The sequence below is a fragment of the Pinus tabuliformis genome, chromosome 8 (genome assembly GCF_031772625.1).
Source record: "Pinus tabuliformis cultivar Carrire ecotype Pingquan chromosome 8, CPIR1, whole genome shotgun sequence".
In the NCBI taxonomy this organism is placed as follows: Eukaryota; Viridiplantae; Streptophyta; class Pinopsida; order Pinales; family Pinaceae; genus Pinus; species Pinus tabuliformis.
The window spans coordinates 2,054,375,176-2,054,390,443 of record NC_142294.1 but is presented as its reverse complement, the minus strand read 5'-3'; the positions used below and the strand labels follow the sequence as shown (position 1 = coordinate 2,054,390,443).

General features: G+C 41.0%; 1 protein-coding gene across 1 annotated transcript in view; it reads left to right on the top strand.

The window, feature by feature from the left end:
• Positions 1-374: 374 nt before the first annotated feature.
• Positions 375-15,268, top strand: part of LOC149244723 (DEAD-box ATP-dependent RNA helicase 22-like) — a 283,017-nt gene continuing 268,123 nt past the window's right edge. The window contains 1 exon segment of the mRNA XM_089374971.1: positions 375-903. Within this exon segment, the coding sequence (XP_089231097.1) occupies positions 517-903 (387 nt within the window). The 5' untranslated portion in view covers positions 375-516.

Genomic DNA, 15,268 nt, shown 5'->3' with positions numbered 1-15,268 from the left:
GTTGGAAGGTTGGGCCAGCTCATCATCAATTTGAATCGAAAAAGGATTGAATTGCAAAAATGGTCTCATAGACTATTTTTTACCCTCATAGACCTTAAAATATCATTTCATTTACTAATTTTTTTTCTTAATTTATTATGGATCACAAAACCCTGAATTTAAAAATAAACAATATTAATTAATCGTATTTCTTAATTTTACATTCAACAAATGTTTATTATTTATTATTTTTTAGTTTAATTTAAATACTAGCTATTTTAAAGTTAAAACAAATCAATTAATAATTTCCTTTTCAATTATATTATAAAACATTATAAAAGACAATTACACTCCTACACAGTTCATACTGAGTACACGATGTTTGACCCGCCGATATAAAAGATATTACCTATAATATATATGTATTAATATTTTGAAATCGGTTTCTCTCACACTTCAAATGTCCACTCGTGATATATACATACATCTGCGATTAGAAATCTGCTTTTGTGAATCAAAATTACTTGCACAGTGGCCATGTATTCCTCAGCAATTCAAAGTAGAATTAGTTGCACAGTGGCGATGTATTACTCAGCTATTCAAAGTAGCAGAAGCCCTTTCTTATGCTTGATTTCACCAAGCATATTAAGTTCCTGCAAATTCCTTCAGCCTACATTTTGCTATACAGAAAGGCCCAGAAAGAATCACTCTGCAGTTAAAGTGTCAGCAAGCGTCCCGAGAAGAAGTATGACTGTTAAAAAATATGCTGATAAGGTTGCGAATGCAAATAAATCCGTTAAAAGCTTTACGGGTCAGGACAACTTTTTCGTTGAAGAAGGAGTCACCTGGAAAACCCTTGGCGTATCGGAAGAACTTGAAAATGCTTTACTCGCAGCTGGTTTGAGCAGACCTTCGCTGGTACAGGTACGGTGTCTATCTTGAAATTCGCTGACAAAAATGGTCTTCGACTTCAAATTGAAATAATTTTATTTGAGTGGAAAATGCTGCCTTTTCATTTTGAATTTGAACCGGTGTGGTCGATGTCTCAGACATAACTCCGTGCTGTTGAATGCCATATATTTAGTGTCAGCGATATTTTTAATTGGAAAATGAGTCTCAGTAAGCTTAATTGCTATGTAACATTGCTTTGAATCATGTTGATAGAATTTATGAACAGCGTATTTGATAGTTGTAATGTAAATTGGGGCTACTCTGCACACGAAGAGATAAGATGTGAAGTGGCTTTGCTGCATGTTGTCCAAGTTTGTGATAAGTTCAACTTGTTTATTTTATCTATTTATTTTCCCAGTGATGTAGGTCAAAAGAAAGTGGTGCTTGTGCTTAACTGCATGCTACAATGTTTAACTGGTGGAAGCAACGAAACGAAACACGTGCACACGGTCCACAAAACAATTTAGTCACTTTGAAAATAAAATAGTTAATAATGAGGTATTTTGGTCTCCTGGTTCCCATGTTAGATAATCCATCAAGGTGCATTATGGTCTGTTGTGACATACATGCATAAAAGATATGCCTAGTGGTTTTAAATTCGTGATGGGCTATGGAAACCCCCGGCCTTTAATCTTCAAATTGAATCGCTTTTATGGTGTTTTAGAAAATGATATCACATTTAGTGGGTCCCCGATTGTTTTAATCTATATTTCATGGGTATGTTTGTGATGAGCCATTGATGATGCCTAGTCCAAGGAAATTTTTTCTTTTTCTAGGTAGCATATCTCGAGGAAAATCTCCATAGCACTTCTCCTCATTTTGAGGATGGTATGTAGGGTAAATCCTATATTGTTTAATGCACAAACCTGAGTCAACAACTCATGAATATATTATATATAGCCCATCAAGAATTGGCTCACTAAGAGCAACATGTCACAAAGTGGGATTTGAACTTAAGTGGGGAGGGTAACAATTTTTCCTCACAATCACTCAAACTATACCTAATTGATAGACCTAGCCTAAGGAACTTATGTGAACATGTATTATATTTGTACTTTCCTATTTTCTTCATTAGTATTTAATACACTTTGTACTTTTTTCTTATCTCTTTAGTGTGACTTAGGTCTAAATTGATAGCTTACCCACCTTATTGTATTTTATTGGAGACTTGGTCAACTCTGATCACTCTCCCCACAACTTTGTACTCTATATATAATGCAAATGGGTGTGCAACACGTGTAGTGTCGACAATCCTCCTGCCATATTTTTGAAGGAAAAACTCGTGGGGAAACCCAAGGGATGCTTCCTCACATTTGTGGATGGCCTGCTTAGGGAACTCATTGGCGTAAACTAGTGCATCTTACCCAAGGGGATTTGAATCAAGCGATTTTCGATATGACACTAGCTGAATACCTAGTAACGTTGGTGACAATTGATTGAGTCAACCCCTTGGGCTTGCAATCCTCTTCTCATACTTATTGTTGGAGAATTAGGGGATTAGATAGATCAAGGAGCTAAACATTCCAAGAAGAGGTGGATAGATCAAGGAGCTGAACATTCCAAGAAGAGGTGGTGCTTGAAGACACTGTTCCGAGTCCTGACACTTAAGCACAAGTGAGCATAGCTCATCATACAAAGGAAACATAAGAAACCAAATAACTTTCCAAAAACTTCTTTATAGATCGCTTCGTGAGGCCATCTAGATATAGCATCAAGGTGTAACTAACTCCCTTGATGTAAGGAGGGCATTGCCCACTTTGATTGACCAAGTCATGTAATGAAATCCTTGAATTTTGCCTTGGCTTATGAACTATTGCATTGTTGTGGTTGACTCGATCGACTAGTAGGTTTTAACCTTGCACAGATAATTCCTGCAAACAGATTCTCAATATAAAACAAAAGATTCAATAGCACATGCACACAATTTGCACAAAGATATTACCCCGGAAACCCAAAACTGAGAAATCTAGACTGATTTTTCTATATCTCTCAATGATTTCGTAGCTGCTATATAATTCCCTCTTAAAGGAGGGTTGCCTTCTAGAGCAAAAATGTTAGATTTTCTAAGCCCAACCAAATGGTTAATGTGCCAGTAAATTTTTATATCCAATTTTTTTTGACTGAAAACCTAGAAAAAATTTAGATCTGAAATCTACAAACAAATTAACATAGCTGAGCTTCTAACAAATTACGCACAACAAAAATAAGAAATCTAAGCTCATGAACTTTTACAACAACTTTTACCTTGGGAAACCGTACTGTGGGGAAAAACTAGCAAAGAGAGATTTTATTAGGCTTTAGAGAATAAATCGGGAAAATCTTACAACAACAGTTCTAGAGAATTTACAGCCAAGAATAGCCTTAGAAGATGATCCTCCTCTGCATAGTATGGTCGAACAAATGGCTTCTCTCTCTGCAATGTACGACTCCTTTCTCTTTAGCGAACTTGGCCCAAGACACGACCTCTCCTCTAGTACACGAACTCTCCTCTAGTAGAGAACTTGGCCCTAAAGACTCGACCTCTCTCTCTTGCGAACTCGGCTTGGGCACGACTCCTCTCTTCAACAGACAATAGCTTGATCATGACCACTCTCTCTTTGCGAACTTGGTCCCTTCTCCTCAATTGTTCAACCTTCCTTCTTCTCACCCAAATCAGCCCTCTTCTCTCTCACTCGATGTGATATTCAAATAATGTCCTTCACCCACTCATTCCAACAATTTATAATTTCTCTCATAATCCCATTTCCTCCTTGAGATCTTCAAGGAAAAGATTGTTGATTTGGGATAGCATCGGATGTGCTCTAGCCACGAAAATTGGCGGAGAGGCTATAGCGCATGAGATCTCCAAGACCTAGAAATGGTTTGGGCAGAATCTAACCAGTTTGGGAGATATCAAAATAATTAATATTTTTAATGGAGTTCCTAAGTCTAAACTTAGGAAAAATAAAATATTACTGTGAATTAATATAAAACTGAGTTAGAATGGTCCAAAAGTCATGGATCAAGCCAAATCTAATCTTAGCCGTTGATTAGAGATTTAATCTCAGCCGTTGATGGACCAACAAGAAAAGTATAAGAGGAGGCTTGAGGGTCAGTTGGAGAACACACCAAGAGAGATCAAGAACTCGATTTTCTAGGGCAGGGTTTGCTGAGGAAATTGAGTGAAGTGATCTGAGTTGCAGCGAAGGGGTAGTGAATACATAACAGAGAGGCAAAGTTAGTACTGGAATCATCAGCACAGAAGCCGGGAGAGGGTTGACGCAGAGCCAGCTAGAGGCCATGCAAAGGCAGCCAGAGGCCACGCAGAGGTAGCCAGGAGTTGCGCAGAGCTTGAGGAGGGCCAGCGTGTGAGACGCAGAGGCTCCAGAGGTTGACGTAGAACCCCGAGAGGCTGGCGCTGGGCTAGAGAGGCTGATGCAGACCCTAGAGGCAGCGCTGGGAGATTTCGTGGGGCAGATTGGAGCTGGAGAGCTGGATAGGGTGACGCAGTCCCTATCAGGGTGACACAGAGCAGCAGAAGCTGTATTGTTGCTGTGGGATCGTTCATCCAGTGATTTAGAGGGAATATCTGTCTCCGATTGAGAGGTACTATTGTCGAGGGCATTCTTTGTTGGGTGAGCCATTTCTGGCACCTTGGTTGTATTCTGAAATTGCATAATAATAAAACCCTCTGAATAGCTGCACCGGTTTTCCCGCATTGGGTTTTTTTGGGGACATTAGTCCAAAAACAACGGTGTCACTTGTGTGCTTGTTTATTTCAGTTTATGATCTGTATGTGTTGATACTGTACTTGTATTTATTTTTAGTATTTACATGGTAAATAACTTGTTAAGTAACTGAACAAATAGGAAGAAATAAATCAGATAGTATAGGAAGAATTTCTAACAGGTAGACTTAGAAATTCCAACATGGTATCAGAGTGTGGTTGTAGATCACAAGATAACTGAAGGCATCAACCGAGCAGAGCAGCAGCAGCGGAAACAAATGTCCTGAGTGACAGAAGCTGTTCTTAGCAGAAAGCAGCAAGAAAGGGGTGACACAGAGAGCTTGCGTCATTAGTTCGAGCTGGAAGGAGGATCAACGCTGAGGCAGAGAGGAGCAGACCTGACCTACATAGTGCCCGGTCATCTTTCTCAGCTAGGAAGGATCGATGTTGTGGCCAAGAGGTGTAGATTGTGCCGGTGCCGGGATTGCGCAGAGCCTAGAGGCTCTAACCTTCAGACTGCTGGGGCATAGGAGGCTGTGGGTAAGTTGCGGAGCGAAGCTAGTGGGGTACTGTGGTCAGAATAGTACCTAACAGGGCAAGACCAAGGAGGAGTGAGTTGCTGCCGAGGATTGGCAGAGGGATTTCTAGAAGGGAAACCGAGGCTCAGAGGGAGTCAAACCGAGAACTTCCAAACGGGAAGTAGAGAGACTTGAAAGATTCGAAAGAGGAGCAACGAAATGACAGCGAATGGGCTAAGAGATCAGGATAGACTAGACGGAGCTTCAACTTCGTAGTCTAGAAAGCCAGGATCTTGTCCATTCTAGACAGGTATCGCATCAAACACTTTGTCTTGAAAATGATAGTGATCCCGGTTGACCCAACTGAAAATGACAAGTACGAGGAGGCAATGGCCAAGGCAAAGTGCATCATCCTTGATGGTGTCAAGGATCATATGGTGCAACATATTGCCGAGAAGGAAACGACAAATGAGATGTGGGAAGCCCCGAAGAAATTGTACCAGCATACTTCCGTGCAGAGGAGGATGTTACTTGAAAATCAACTGCGGTCATATCAGATGCAGAAGGGAGAGTAGATAGATGTCTTCCTTGGTGGATTGAAGGAGATCCGTTATCAACTAACTTCCATAGGGGCCACACTGGATCAGGAACTGATGGTGAGGACAGCATTAAACGCAGTCTCAGAGGATTGGGAGGTATTGGTCTAGACCATACTGGGTGGGATGAGGCTTCCAAATTGGGAGGAACTGTGGGCGGCTCTTCGTCAAGAAGAGATCAGATGGGTGTCCAAGGCGGGGAGTAGCGGAAAAGGGGTCAAAATCAAGAAGGAGGAAGAAGAAAATGCGGCTCTCGCATCTGCGGGAAAGCAGGAGAAAAGAAAGAAGAAGGACCTCTCCAAGGTCAAGTGCTTCCGTTGTGGGGAACAGGGTCACTATGCGAGCTAATGTCTTAGGAAGAAGAGCAAGGGAGAGGCTTCTGAGACCAAGGCTGCGCCGGCTAAGGCGGGGAAGGAAGTGGAGACTGATGACAATTGTGCCATGAGTGCTCGTGCACCTCAAGAGAAGAGGTGGGGAGACATCGAGCTGTAGTTAGACGAACTATAGGAGATGAGGGGCAGGATCCTTGAGGTGCCCAACCTCTTGGATTATACCTGGCTATGAGAGCCCCGAAGAGGAGTAGCAGGATTGGCGGATGTCAGTAGAGACGAATGCGGATGGAGCGACAAAGAGTGCTACAGTGCAGGAGTCCTAAGACAGCGCGAGGCAGCAATGCGAGATGCATCGAGTTGTTGCAACAACAGCACAGATGCAGAGGGAGTTGCCGTACAGATGCAACAGTGGCAGTGGCAGGGCCATGGGTAGCAGTACATGATGTAGCAGTGCAGAGGATGTTGGGCAAGGAGGCCTAGCATCAGCACAGGGACCGATGCTGGATGATCAGGGTGATACTTAGTGAGGAGTATTACTAGAGCACAGTGCTCGCTAAGAGGGAGTGTTGATTTGGGGTAGCATCGGATGTGCTCTAGCCACGAAAATTGGTGGAGAGGCTATAGCACATGAGATCTCCAAGACCCAGAAATGGTTTGGGCAGAATCTAACCAGTTTGGGAGATATTAAAATAATTAATATTTTTAATGGAGTTCCTAAGTCTAAACTTAGGAAAAATAAAATATTAATGTGAATTAATATAAAACTGAGTTAGAATGGTCCAAAAGTCATGGATCAAGCCAAATCTAATCTTAGCCATTGATTAGAGATTTAATCTCAGCCGTTGATGGACCAATGAGAAAAGTATAAGAGGAGGCTTGAGGGTCAGTTGGAGAACACACCAAGAGAGATCAAGAACTCGATTTTCTAGGGTAGGGTTTGTTGAGGAAATTGAGTGAAATGATCTGAGTTGTAGTTGAGGGGAAGTGAATACATAGCAGAGAGGCGGAGTTAGTTCTGGAATCATCAATGCAAAAGCCGAGAGAGGGTTGACACAAAGCCAGCTAGAGGCCATGCAGAGGCAGCCAGAGGCGACACAGAGGGCCAGGAGCTGCGCAGAGCCTGAGGAGGGCCAACGTGTGAGCTGCAAAGGCTGATGTAGAACCCTGAGAGGCTGACGCTGGGCCTGAGAGGCTGATGCAGATCCTAGAGGCAGCGCTAGGAGATTTCGTGGGGCAGATTAGAGCTGGAGCGCTGGATAGGGTGACGCAGTCCCTATCAGGGTGACATAGAGTAGCAGAAGCTATATTGTTGCTGTGGGATCGTTCATCCGGTGATTTAGCCGGAATATCTATCTCCGACTGAGAGGTACTACTGCCGAGGGTATTCTCTGTTGGGTGAGCCATTTTTGGCACCCTGGTTGTATTTTGAAACTGCACAATAATAAAACCCTCTGAATAGCTCCACCAATTTTCCCGCATTGGGTTTTTCTGGGGACATTAGTACAAAACAACAGTGTCACTTGTGTGCTTGTTTCTTTCAGTTTATGATCTGTATGTGTTGATGTTGTACTTGTATTTATTTTCAGTATTTACATGGTAAATAACTTGTTCAGTAGCTGAACAAGTAGGAAGAAATAAATCAGATAGTACAGGAAGAATTTGTAATGGATAGACTTAGGAATTCCAACAAAGATCAAAGGCCAAAATTTTATCTTATCACTATTTTTTGATTCGGTCAAAAAAAGAAATATTAATTTCCAAAGTTATAAACTTTTAGAATTCTGATTCACAAAGTCAATAATAACTAATTAAATTAGTTATAATGCTTTTCCTAAGTTTAAACTTAGAATTTGTTTTTGTTGAAAAAAGTAATTATTAAGGTATCTTTTGCCTGCCTGGACACAAAGACTATGTAGAGACACCTGTTCGAGCTACAATTTTAACATAAAACCCTAACATAACTTCTATAGTTAGATTTGCGACCTAATGATGAACGATCCAGATTGACTATGAAGTTAAAGTGTTTTACAAGGAAAAACTTCCAAAAAATTTGCTTTGGGAGTGTTGCCCCAAAAGCTTCCGCCAAGGGGGCAGTGACAATTATGGGGGGGGCAAGCCCTACCATTAGGACTTGGGGTCCAAACATGTCTAATCATGCAAAGAATATAATACATACACATCGCCCCCACCCCCAAATTATTGTAATGCTCTAGAGATTCAGTAAGTGAACTTACATTTGTACATCCCCATAATTGTAGCTACTTGGAGCTCAAGCATAGCCCAAAATTTCAAAAACTTAGCTTTTATAAGTGGCTTCATAAATATATCAATGATATGTTCATCTATCTAGCAATAAATAAGATTCGTAATATTATCTTGTACCAACCACCTTATATAATGAGCGTGAAGCTCCACACACTTCATCTTATTGTGAACAATAGGGTTTTATTTAACTCTAATTACATTTTGATTGTCACAAGACATTGGAGTCAATTCGTTGACTGGCAATTCAAGTTTAGCATGAGATTTCAAATCCACACTGCTTCTATGCTTGCATTAATTGCACCATGATATTGTATTTCTGTGTTAAAAAAGCAACCATCTTCTACTTCTTAAAAGACTAAACTATGGGTCTAGGGCCAAGAAGAAACACATAGCTAGATGTAGACTTCTGTTCATCTCCATCTCCAACCCAATGAGTCGACTACTTAGTGTCGTCAACCAACTGGTTCATATTTTCACAATACTTTATACCCTGCTGAGAAGTGCCCTTGATATAAGGAATAATTCTCTTCGCTGCCTTCATGTGTCTTTTCTTGATTCTGCATGAAATGAGAAACCACACTAGCAACAAAGAAAATATTAGGTTGATTGTGAGTTATATAGATAAGGCTACCAACAAGTTGTTTGTAAAGAGTAGCATCAACTTTTAGAGAATCACATTCTTTAGTCAACTTTACTCTCGATTGGTAAGGTGTAGCACATAGTTTACATTGTTCCATTTTGAACCGTTGTAACAGACTTAGAACACATTTAGGTTCAGAAAGAAAGATACCATCATCCATTTGTAAAATTTTGATTTCTAAAAAGAAATGCAATAGACCAAGGTTAGCCATTCAAAGGTGTTATTTAATTACTTCTTCAAGCGCAAAATTAAATCAACATTAGTTGTAGTGATGACTAAATGATCAACATACAATGGAACAATCAAAATTTCATCATTTGCATGTAAAACATAGATAATGTAATTTGACTCACAACACTTGAAACTGACGTTGAGAAAGAATTGGTTGATCTTCTCTTGCCACGCCTTGGGGGCTTGTTTGAACCCATCAAATGATTTTTTCAGTTGACAAACAAGACTGCTGTTTTTTTCAAAGCCTATGTGTCTCTCTATATAAATCTTTTAAGTTAGATCACCATGCAATAACACACTTTTGACATTTGTTTGATGTACCTCCCATCCAGAATGAGTAGTTAGCACAAGAATTTGTCGAAATAATTCATCTCTTTGGTAGGGGCAAAGGTTGCAGTGTAATCAATATCTTCTTGTTGAGAAAAACCATTTGCTACCAAATGAGCCTTGTGTTTTTCAACAAAGCCTTCAGATGTGAATTTAGTGTTGTAGACCCATCATCACTTCACCGCATTCTTTCCTTGTGGTTAAGGAACTAAGTCCCATTTGTTATTCTTCATCAAGGAATTATAGTGATTAGCCATAGAATTTATGTAGGTCAACTACATGCATTTGCATATGTATAGGGGTCGCTTTCCTTTAGCACATATGTCATTAGCACTACCACATTCTTTTTGACTTCTAATTTTCCATGAGTCATTTTAATTTAGATTACTTGCTGTTAACTCTCATATTGCATGAGACGTATATTTTTGATTTTCATTACATGATAGTATTTTCATGATGACATGTTATCGATCCGATTAGCAGGGTTGCTAACTCGCTGGATGGGTACACACAGGGCAGGGGCCCGTTGTCACCTTGGCCCAAAAACTTTGTATTTAGACCCAACAACATTCTAAATAGTCAAGGGAGGAGTCCCAAATATTACCCAAAACAATCCAAAATAAGATTAGTGCCTTAATGAGGTGCTAACCTTCCTGGAATTGTCTAGCTGTTAATGATGTCATTGTACAGCAAAAGACCATACAGGGGATTTAGCAGGAACAAAACAAAGAAGATATAGTGTGTAATCAGTCGATTTTGGTCTGCAAAAATGATTCTAACCAAATATGTAATTAATTTTTAGTTCAAGCCATCGGTTAGAGAGTTGTAGGTCAAAATAGCTTGTTGCCCTGTAAATCAGACTGTAAAGTCTGCATAAAAACACAGCTACAACAACCTGTTAAGCCACAACAACCACCTTACAAGTGCCTAAGCACTTCTAGATTTTATGTCTAGGGGTGGAGAGGTATGAGGACAAATTTTTGAGGCTTCTGACTCCTGAGGCCTTTCCTCAACCTAAAACTGCTGAAAAAGTCAAGTTCCAGCGAGCTGGAAATTGTTTTTTTTTTTTCAAAATTATGGGTCAAATCCTCTTGTGCAAAATAGCCCAAAAGTTTCCAGATTTTAAACTATAATATCAGTGTGGCTGAAAATTGCATGAAATTTACTCCAAATGATTGACAATGCTAAAATTGAGAGCAGTGCAGTAAATAATGAGATTTATTGAAAATATGACTCACTTGGAATGCTGAAACCTCTTATTCTACTGCAAATCTTGTAAGCTACAACAAGTAATTTCCTAGCTTTGTGAAACATTTCAACTAGATAAAACCATAAAATATGCAAAAAACTGTTGGAAATATCAGCAATACTGATAGCGGGGTGAATCAATATTTAGCTCCTTTAAAAACTTTTCAAGTCAATAAACTAGCATGCAAGAGATCATTAACAAGAGTGTATCAAATTTACATGGAAAACTCAATAATGAGAATAAATTGATAAAATTTATTGCATATACATGAGGAGATAACAATCTCCAAAATTTATGAGCTCCAACTCAAAGGAGGCTACAACCCCCTGGGATTTTGTCAAGCTGCAACTGACAGGGAGCATCAACTCCCTTGTGTTTTCCTGCTCCAACAGAAAGGAGGCTACAACCCCCTAGAACACAAGCTTCAACAAAATTGTGCAAAACTGCCTTCAAATCTATCCTTAAGTCTGCCTTCAAAATCTCTTCAAATCAGTCTTCAAAATCTGTCAATGCTCATGCACAGTCAATGGGTCAATGACACTTCAGATATGCTTCCAACCCTGCTCAAATCAACCTTCAAGTCTGCTCCAAAATAATATCAAATAACTTCAAGTTAATGTAGTGATTTAGAATAATTTTGCCCTAGGGTTTCTTAAGGACATTAGGGTTTTCAATAAAATTTCTTTTTCTTGTACAACAAACAACACAAACAACTCATCCAATAAACGATATAACACTTAAGTAAAACAATACTGTTTCCTTAGTAACACAATAACCATATAATGCTTTCAGCCACCAATTCCAATAAACCGGTATAGTTCAAACTCAACAAATTCCAATTCAGTTCCATATAGTTCCAGTTCAATGCCACACAGTTCTAGTAACAGAACCTGACTGTTAAACAACTGCACCCAAATGAAATGAGCTACTCTACACTATTATATGGATCCCAACCAAAGAAGGCTGTTCAACCAGCCTTTGGGCGCAGCCCTTAATCTTGCTACATGAGTGACTATACTCAAAATTGGGAACTGAGTTACTTCAGAGCGATAGCGAGGCACCTGTGATGGGTGGTCGAATTCTGATCTGTTTTAATCTGCTCAGAAACACTTCTGAAACCCCACCTCAGGATGACTATAATTGTCTCAGGGATTTTGGGCTAGTTCCACAATTTCAGCCTCAGGATTATTCAATAGTATCTCAGTCCACTTCAGAAAGGTTTCTCCTCTGCCACAAGGATCTTCATGTAGATTTTGGTCTTCGGGAAGCTCACTGTTGATTTGGGGTAGCATTGGATGTGCTCTAGGCCTCAAATTTTGTAGGGAGGCTTGGGCACATGTATTCCAAAGAACCCAGAAAGCGTTATGGGAAATTCCACCCGGAGACAATTTTATTAAAATAATTAATATTTTTTAATGGGACCCTAAGTCTAAACTTAGGAAATCAAAAATATTAATGGATATTAATCTAATTTTGGGTGTAACTTCTAGAAGAAGACGAGGATCAAGCTAATCTGGGCCATTGAATGTCAATGAGGAGATTATTTAAGGAGGCTTGAGGGTCATTTGAAAATCACACCGAGAGATCAAGAGATCGAATTTTTGAAGTGAGAAGTTCTCAAGAGGAAATTTTGATCGAGTAGATTTCTTGCAGTTGAGGGGTAGGGATAATTGGGTTGGAGTATCTTCTCCAGAGCCCAGGATACGCAACAAAGAGAGACAGAGAGACACTAGAAGGGTTGACACTGAACCAGGAGGGCCCACGTAGAGCTTGACGTTGAGCCAGAAGGGCTCACGTAGAGGCAACTTAGTCACCCACGCAGAAGTCCGAGTTTTGCAGAGGAGCTGACATTTCTGAGCCGGGAGGGTTGGAAACTACTCCAGAAGGCAAGACGTTTCCCATTTGAGCTGACACAGAGCCTTAGAGAGCTGCATGCAGGTCCACACAGTTACTGCGCAGGGGTAGCGTAGTTGTAGCCAGGGACAGTTGATTCAGCTACCGGAACAACCGGGATTTGCCGGGTAGAGTGAGGTAATCTCACAATTCTTCTCTGCCAGTTGTATTTCTCTGTAATTGGATTGCCGGGAGGGCATCCAGAGTTGTATTCAGAAACTACTGCTTAATAATATAAAACCCTCAGAGCTGCTGCATCGGTTTTCCCGCATTGGGTTTTTCTGGGGACATTTGTCCAAAAATAATGGTGTCATTTGTGTTGTATTTTCTTTCTTGCTCAGTCTCTTGTTTCCACATAATATTTAATTAAGTGAAGGTTGCAGTGTATGTATTACGATATTTTCCATAGGAAACTACAAGTAATTTGTTTAAAGGAATTTAACAAATAGGAGTAATATCATCAGTTGCTGCAGTAGGGATTCCGGTTGTGGAATTTTCACATGGTATCAGAGCTGCAGGTGAAGCAAGAAGAGAAGAGTCGGTAGATCCAGCGCTGAGCAGAAGAGGGAGTTCGAAAACGCTGCAGGAGGCAGCAGTTCGAAACCCTAGAGGGTTTGCGTAGTTCTTAGCCGGAGGGCTGAGATTTCGAGGCAGTCTCTCTCTGAGTGAGTCGACGGAGAGAAGGAACTCCAGTTTGAATTTTTGCCGGTGCAGAGGGAGCAACACTGAAGCCTCAACGTGAGGAGAGCTAGTGGGACGTAGATTTTTCTGCAGGTAAGTTGTTGGGCAGAAGATCATCAAAAGAAAGAGAAGAAGCATGACAGAGGGAATTTCTTCCTCAGAGAATTCCTAGCCAAGGAATTCAAATTCTCTAGAGCTGAGCATCAACAAGGGGCAATAGTTTTACTGGCTCCAACAGGGAGTGCGTAGGTTAGCCCAACAACAACACAAAGGAGAGATGAAGTCATTCGACTTTCTATTTTTGGCAGATATGGCAACCAGTGGCTTGAGGGATCAGGACAGTTGGACGGAGCATCCAACTATGTCATCTGGAAGGCTAGAATGTCATTCCTTCTAGATGAGCATGCCCTCAAGACATATGTCGACAATGTGGTGGCTGTCGCTGCAGATGCAGATCCGTGGAAGAAGTACAGATCAGAGATGGCGAAGGCCAAGAGGATGATCCTGGATGGAGTCAAGGATCACGTGGTGTGTCACGTTGCTAGCAGAGGGACTGCTAAGGAGATGTGGGATTCCTTGGCCACGTTATATCAGGGATCTTCCGAGCAGCGAAAGATGTACTTGGAGCAGAAGCTGATATCTGCTCAAATGTAAAGGGGGAGCGTGTGGATCCATTCCTCACAAAGTTGAAGGAAACTCGTGATGAGTTGTCTGTTGCGGGGCATACAACTAAGGATTTAGAGTTGGTTAGATTGGCCCTCAATTCTGTCTCAGATGAGTGGCAAGTCTTTGTCTAGAGTATCCTGGGTAGAGTAGCATTGTCAAATTGGGATGAGATGTGGGAAACTCTAAAACAAGAGGAATGAGGAGAGACTTAGTCAAGGTCAAACTTGTCGGAAGCAGCAGCAGCAGTGGGTCGAAGCCCAAGGAGGAGGAGGATAATGCAACCCTTGTATCGAAGGGACAATAGGAGCAGCAGAGATGTAAGAAAGATGTCTCAAAGATCAAGTGTTTCAGGTGTGGTGAGATGGGTCACTACGCTACTTAGTGTCCTCTCAAGAAGAAGGACAAGGATGAGAAACACGATCTGAAGGCTGCGCCCGCGAAGATCGAAGAGGAGGAGTTCGCCATGACAGCCGAGATACCTCTAGGAGGGAGGTGGGCTGATTTGGAGCTGTAGTTTGAAAGAGCTACATATGGGCAGGATCCTTGAGGAGTCCACCTCTTGGATCAATACCTTGCTATGGGAGCCCAGTTTTGTGGTAGCACGATGGACTAGTGTCAGATGGTACCGAGGAGTGTCGGAGAGACAGTTGTAGTGGTTAGGAGCGCCAAAGTCTGAGTAGCGTTGACAGCAATGCAGATGGCACAAAGCAGAGGTCAGTAGCAACGCAGTATATTCAGAGGGTCAGTGTAGAGACTAGTAGTAGTCAGGCTTCAGCATTCACGTGGTATCATATTGACACAATTAGTTCCGTAATTTTGGATGTTTTTTCGTTGCTGATGGAGTAGCAACAATAGTTTGCAGTGCAGTAGCAGTTGGCAGTGGTAGTGCTAGCAGCAACACATATACAACACCTGAGAGGGAGCTATAGTACGGATATAGTGTCGACAGTGGCAATGTCAGCAGCAGTATAGTTACAATGATAACACAGTAGTTGGTGGACAACATGTCAGACATCAGCAACGCAAAGGACAATGCTTCAGAGTCAGAGCAATATGCAACAATGTATATTGCTAGAGCACATTCCTCGCTAAGAGGGAGTGTTGATTTGGGGTAGCATCGAATGTGCTGTAGGCCTCAAATTTTGCAGGGAGGCTTGGGCACATGTATTCCAAAGAACCCAAAAAACGTTTTGGGAAATTCCACCCAGAGATAATGTTATTAAAATAATTAATA